The following is a 6,891-nucleotide window of genomic DNA, read 5'->3' as shown; positions in this document are numbered from 1 at the left end:
CACACACACACACACACACACACACACACTCATTGCTGTCTAATTGGTTCCAACTCATAGTACCCTGTTGGGCTTCCAAGGCTATAAACTGTAATGGGAATGATGTAAGACCACCCATTTGTCTCCCAAAGAGCAGTTGATGGATTTGAACTGATAGAACTTTTGATCTGAACTTTTGTGCAGCATCACAACACCCTATTCATTGTGCAGTGAGAGTACAAAGATATAGCTAGGATCTGCTTCTGAAAAGATTACAGCCTAATCTTTTGTAAAGGTTAAAGTGGCAGGGAGATCTGGTGGCCTAGTGGTTAAGAAGCTGCTCTGCAATCCCGAAGGCATGCAGTTTGAATCCACCAGACGCTCCACTGGAGAAGGAGGGGGGCAATTTCCTCCTGGACCGGTTGGATTCAATTTGACAGCACAGAACAAATTTAAAAAAAAACAAAAGCTAAAAAAAAAAAAAAATTAAAGTGGCTAGTTGCTAAAACTTGATTGGGCTTATGTGAAACCTATACCAGGAAGTAGTCCTCAGAACAGAGCAAGGAAACACTGCATGGTTCAAAATCAGGAAAGGAGTGAGTCAGGGTTGCGTCCTGTCTCCACACCTTTTCAATTGCAGGTGACTTCATGGCACATAACAACAACAATAGTTGCTAACCAAAAGGTTGGTGGAAGGAAGATGTGGTGGTTAAAGATTTACAGCGTTAGAAAACCTAGGGCAGTTCTGCTTTGTCCTACAGGGCTGCTATGAATAGGGATCAATTGGTGACAGTGGGTTTTGGACACATACACACGCGCATGTTGTTTTTATGCTCCAAGTCTTTGACAACTCATAGCATCACTACAACAGCTCTGATGTCTGCCCTATTCTGAGTCAGACTCACTGACTCAAAAACACCTACATTGCCCCAGTTACTGTGTCAATCCATCTCATCCAGGGCTTCCTCTCCTGTGTTGTCCTTCCACCCTTCTGAGCATGATGTCTTTCTCCAAGGACCGGTCCCTCCTAGTTATGTGCCCAAAGTATGTGAGATGGAACTTCAAAATCTTAGCCTCCAAGGAGAGACTTGGACAGATCTATTTGTTCTTTGGAAGTCCATGGTATGTTCAAGGCTCTTCTCCAGCACCACAACTCAAAGGCATTGATTCTTTTTCTGTCATCCATAGTCTTTGTCCAGCTCTCTGATGCACAGCAAGTTATTGTGAAGATCATGCCCTAGATCAGGCATACTTTAGTCCCTAGACTGACATAATTACTCTTTAGGACATTGTAGAGGTCCCTGACAGCAACCTTCCCCAGAACAATTTGTCTTTTGATTTCCTGACTGCTGGTGCCAAGAGTATTGATTGTGGAGCCAGGCAAACACATTGTGAAAAACCTCAATCTCTTCATCTATTGTGGTGCTGCCAATTGAATTTGCCCAGTAGTGAGAATCTTTGTTTTCTTGATGTTGAGCTTCAAACCATATTGAAGACTACAGAAGGCTACTTTCTGTAGCAAACCCTTTAGATCCTCCTCACTCTCAGCAAGCAAGGTTGTGTCATCTGCATAAAGTAGGTTGTTGAAGAGTCTTCCTCCAATCCTGATGCCACATTCCTCCTCATAAAGCCCAGCTTCCCAAATGACCAGTTCTGCACACAGATTGAAAAGGTATGGAGACAAGATGCATCCCAGATGCACTACTTTCCCATTTGGTGACTTAATGGTAAGCAGTTAAGCTGCCAATCCAAAGGCACACAGTTTGGAAATCTCTTCCTGTGCGATTTACTGCCTCTGCAAAACTGCTGGAGGATCAGCTATGAGTTGGTTCTGACTCCATAAGACATAACAACAACAAAAACATTGCATAAAGTAAGAATCAAGCCCTAGGGTCAACTATGAGTCAGTTCTATATTAAAGACAATTTTTTTATGAATGGGTGTCAACTCAATGGCAGTGGATCAGAGGGCAGGTGAGTGGACTCGGCTGCACAGAGCAATAACAAGCACAACAGTAGCACGAAAGGGCCTGTGGGAATGCTAACTACCACTTTCCCTCTTGGGAAAGAGCTTGGAAATGAGGTGGAGAAGGTCACATAAGTGGCTTCAGAGCTACCTATTGATTTCCTCTCAGGCGAAACTCCACATACAACTTTGTGCTGAGTGTCCTCAAACAGTGGATCATGTTTACTTTGGCTTGCTGTGCCAGGACTTTTGGAATTTGCTTTGGGATGTGGTGTTCTCTGCTTTGTCTGCTTAGGTGGGTAAAGGGTGGGATTCCTGCTCCTAGACCTCCAGAAATTCAAAGCCTGGCAACAAATATTAGTGGATGATGGGGTCTGAGCTTTGCAAGTGGGGCTAGTGTGCATGAATGTGTGTGGAAGATCTGTCTGGAGAGAGAGGCTTTCCAGTAGGCGGTAGCAAGTGTTAATCGTGAAGCTGAGCAGGCTGTAATTGTTAACAACCTCAATCTCCTCTCCATCTATCATGGTGCTGACAGTTGTACCGGTCGTGAGAATCATTGTCTTCTTGATGTTGAGTTTCAATCTGTATTGAAGACTACAGTCCTTGACATTCTGGCTCAAATTTTGCTTTGTACCACCAGGAGGGGTGTCTTTTAATCAATTAGTTTCCTCAGGAAAATTCAAGCAAGAGCAGAGCATTGACAGACTCAAGCTGACAGATCGTGGTGGAATTTCAGTGAATGACATTGAACAACCTCTTAACTGAATTCCAAACCGGAGGAAACTGGTTTGAGACATGACTAATTTCTGTCAAGTCAGAGCCCAGTCATAGTTAACCCTCTCGTGATTTTCTCAGAGGCATAAATTGCAGGGGAGGAGATTACCCATCTTTCTCTCAAGGAGTCACTGGACTTGACTAGCCAGAAAGGCTGTTGGGGTTGACAGTGTGACTCCCTATGGACAAGCCTATGTACTAGGCTTCCAGTGGCTAAAAGTTACCTGCAGGGAGTTTTATTCAGCCTCACTATAGGTTGCTGCTGAAATGAGAGAATTGTCTGAAGTAACTCACTCTACAGGCTTTTAAAGCTCAAGAAACTTTACCATATTGGACACATGGAGTTCACCTAGCTTCCCACAGAGGATGCCCTCACTGCCTTCTGTTTCTTTCTTTTTTTAAAAAAATTTATTACTTTGTATGTGTGTACCATCAAATTGGATCTGACTGGTACAGGAGGAGATTACCCCTTCTTCCAGCAGAGCATCTGGTGGATTTGAACCATGTGCCTCTGGGATTGTGGTGCAGCTTCTTGCTACTAGGCCACCAGAGCTCCCTACTGCCTTCTGTTCCTAAGGCTTTGAGAAAATCATGCTGCTGGTCTTGCCCCTAACAGTGAGGGATGGGCCCAGAATAACCTGGTTTGATGGCAAGAAACCCCCACAGCTACTAGACTGTATCTTGGTTTGGAAGTGTCCCTGCTTCAGCTGGGGGGATAGAGAAGGTAAGTGGCTGACTCCTCAAAAGTATAAACAGTGTGGAGGATCTTTGAGAATTTTTGTATTGCTTTACAAGTTCTGAACCCCAGAATCGACTCCATGACAATGGGTTTGAGTTCTTTAGATTTGTGTAATCCCAATTCTTTCTGTTGCCAAGTCAGTCACAGGTGTTCTATCTGACCTGTGGACAAAGCATGCTGCAGATGCCCATTTGGTTCAAAACCACCTTAATCTCCTTGGAGAACTGGGGAACTGTTCTGTACCCCCTTTCAGATGGAGTGATATTAATAAACTCAGAATTCTCCAAATATGTATCAGTTATAGAACTATAGTTATATAGTTACAAAACTGACATCAGTTTTCTCCAGCCTGAAAAATTACTTTGCCTTGTTGTTATTGTTATGTGCCATCAAGTGACCCTATGTACAAGAGTCCTAAATGCTGTTCCATCCTGTGCCAACCTAGCCATCTCAAATGCACTCATTCCCACCACTCCAGTCTCAGAATCGATCCATCTCATTGAAGGTCTTCCTCTCCTTCCCCGCCCCTCCACTCTGCCAAACATAATGTCCCTCTCCAAGGATCAGTCCCTCCTTGCAACATGCCCAAAGTATGTCAGATGAAGCTTCAGAATCCTTGACTCCAAGGAGCATTCTGTCTTCACCTTCTCCAGGACAAACTTGTTTGTTCTCCTAGCAGTCCATATTCAACACTCTTCTCCAGCACCACAGCTCAAAGGCATCAATTCTCTTTCTATCATCCGTATTCACTGTCCAACTCTCTGATGCATAGCAAGTAATTGCAAAGACTATAGCCTGGATCAGGTGTACCTTAGTCTCTAGCCTGATGTTGTTGCTCTTCAGTACTCTTGAGAGGTCCCTCACAGCTAACTTTCTAGTTACAATTTGTCTCCTGATTTCCTGGCTGCTGTTACCAAGAGTGTTGACTGTGGAGCCAAGCAAATTAAAACTGTTAACTATCTCAGTCTCTTCACCATCCATACTGATGCTGCCAATTGGCCTAGTGGTGAGAATCTTTGTTTTCTTGATGTTGAGCTTCAATCCATATAGAAGGCTGCAGTCCTTGACCTTCTGCAGCAAGCGCTTCAGGTCCTCCTCAGTTTCAGCAAACAGGGTTGTGGCATCTGCATGACATAGCTTGTTGATGACTCTTCCACCAATCCTGATGCCACATTCCTCTTCGTACAGCCCAGCGTCTCGGATGATCTGTTCTGCATACAGAGTAAAAAAGTATGGAGACAAAATACATCCCTGACGGACTCCCTTCTTGATTTTGAAGCCTGCAAAATTAGTTACTTTGCTTTAGAATTCTTTTTTTCTCTGGCATAATTTGGACATGTTGCAAGGAGGGACCAGTCCTTGGAGAAGGTTGTCATGCTTGGGATGGTGGAGGGACAGTGCAGGAGAGGAAGACCCTCTATGAGGTGGATTGATTCAGTGACTGGGGAATTGAGGGTAGGTGTGTGGGAGACAGTGATATTGGCACAGGAGAGAGCAGGATTTAGGGCTGTTGTACATAGGATCGCTGTGAGACGCAGGCGACTCGATGGCACTCAACAACAACAACAACATCATGTAAAGTCGATTAAGCTGTCTGTTTATCAGGAAAGGAAATTCATGTTTCCTAGATTAGCGTTTACTGTTTGAAATTGTTTTTCTTAGTCATATGTAAATTGTCTCATAAACTGCCTGTTTACCAAGAAGGAAAATGCACCTTTCCTGGATTAGCATGTACCTTTTCAAATCTGTTTTTCTCAGTTACATGTTAACTATTTTATAAATTGCCTGTTTATTAGTAACTGTCCTATTCAAACGTAGAAATTATATAACTAACAAAAATCTAACTCAAGCATAAAAACCTAATGAACACTCCCAGAAGACAAGGCAGGTTTTGAGGGGAATCTTGCTGGCCTCCCAGATCTGTAATAAAGTGCTTATGGGTATTGCAATCTGTCTGTCTTACTGACTTCTGAGAGAACCCCTTGAGTTCAGTAACATTTTCAGATATGACTTCAAAACAGACAGCCTGTTAGCCACTGCAGGCTGGCATAGTGCTCCTGAGGACAGTTACGCTCTTAACCCAACCTCAAGGATGTGGTCTGCACCTACCCTAAGGTGCCTCAGAAGAAAGGTCTACCAGTCTGCTCCTGAAAGGCATAGCATTGCCCTATGGAGCAGTTCTACTGTGTGACTGGCGTCGTGGAGGATGGAACTGATTCCACTACAGCTAAGAACAACATGATACACTATAGTCTACCTCGGTTTAAATCCCCAATCCTTCAGGGCAGTCTGCTTATGAGACATCTGCTGTCTAAGCCAAGCTGTGCCCAATGGGGGCCACCACCTAATAAATGACAGCCACTCCTGTCTTAGCACCCACACAGAGCACCCAGGCCCACTCACTCTCTCTCCGGGTACACCCAGTTCTGTCCCTTGATTCTGACTTCGCCAATGCTACTCCTGTTCCCTGGAGGCTCCTTGTCATCCTTGGTCCTACCTGAGGTTCATGTCCCCCTTGGCGGCCAGGCTGAAGATGTTGGACAGGTTCCCACCTGGCGAGCAGCCACAGATCAGGATGGCCAGCATCTCCACGTTGTTCAGCCGGAACAGCTTACCCAGCGAGAAGGCAGTGAGGGGCATGATGCCATACTGAGCCACCAGGGCGATGGCCAGCCCCTTGGGCTTCCAGAGGTGCACCTTGATCTTGCTGACCTCCATGGTGCAGCCCAGGGAGATCATGATGAAGAAGAGCATGAGCCCCATGATGACATTCAGCGCCAGGTCTGTGGACCTCTTGCCGAAGTTTGGCGGCAGGGTGAAATTGACAAAGGTGGACGTGTTGAAGGTCTCCATTGTCCTGGGTGATGGTGGGTGGCCGAGGAGTCTAGCACAGCCCTGGATCACCTTCCTGTCCAGTCCTTGCTGGTGTCTTCTGCTGTCACCTCCCCTGAGCAGAGAGTATCAGGCCAAATGTAACTCTGGGTAAATAGAAGAATCACGTTGTAACTGGCTGGGCTGTCTCTTGGCCGCGCTGTCTCTTGGGCTGTGATCCTAAAGGGGAGAGGACCTGGGGCCTTTTCTGCTCAGCCCTCCTTATTTCTCCTGTCCTTGCTGACTACTGCGACCCTGCTGGCACTATTCACACTGCTCCCTTATCATCTTGGCTTCTGAGAAGAAAGGACTTTTCCTCTCAGGCTTTCTATTCCTGGAGACCAGGGCAGGGCCCATACCAACCTGGTGTAGCACCTGAAGCTTTTGTTTCTCAGTCCTATCCCAGGCCACAGGGGCATCTCCATTTTGCCCACAGAACCTATGGGAGTGGAAGCTGGGTGTTACCCTTTAGTTCCTGGGTATAAGTAGCATATCTCAGAGGATGTGAGACAGGGTAAGGAGGGTTAGGAAGCACTTGTCCAGGAGGGGTTGTATCCCTGCCT

At 45.7% G+C, this 6,891-nt stretch overlaps 1 protein-coding gene across 1 annotated transcript in view; it reads right to left on the bottom strand.

The window, feature by feature from the left end:
* Positions 1 to 6,310, bottom strand: part of SLC10A1 (solute carrier family 10 (sodium/bile acid cotransporter), member 1) — a 38,284-nt gene extending 31,974 nt beyond the window's left edge. The window contains exon 1 of the mRNA XM_006884797.1: positions 5,955 to 6,310. Coding sequence (XP_006884859.1) covers positions 5,955 to 6,310 — 356 coding nt within the window. The remainder of the gene's footprint in view (positions 1 to 5,954) is intronic.
* Positions 6,311 to 6,891: the final 581 nt, after the last annotated feature.

The sequence above is a fragment of the Elephantulus edwardii genome, unplaced genomic scaffold (assembly GCF_000299155.1).
Source record: "Elephantulus edwardii isolate Elephantulus edwardi_28Jun2011 unplaced genomic scaffold, EleEdw1.0 scaffold00037, whole genome shotgun sequence".
Classification (NCBI taxonomy): Eukaryota; Metazoa; Chordata; class Mammalia; order Macroscelidea; family Macroscelididae; genus Elephantulus; species Elephantulus edwardii.
This window is presented reverse-complemented; position numbering and strand designations above follow the sequence as displayed.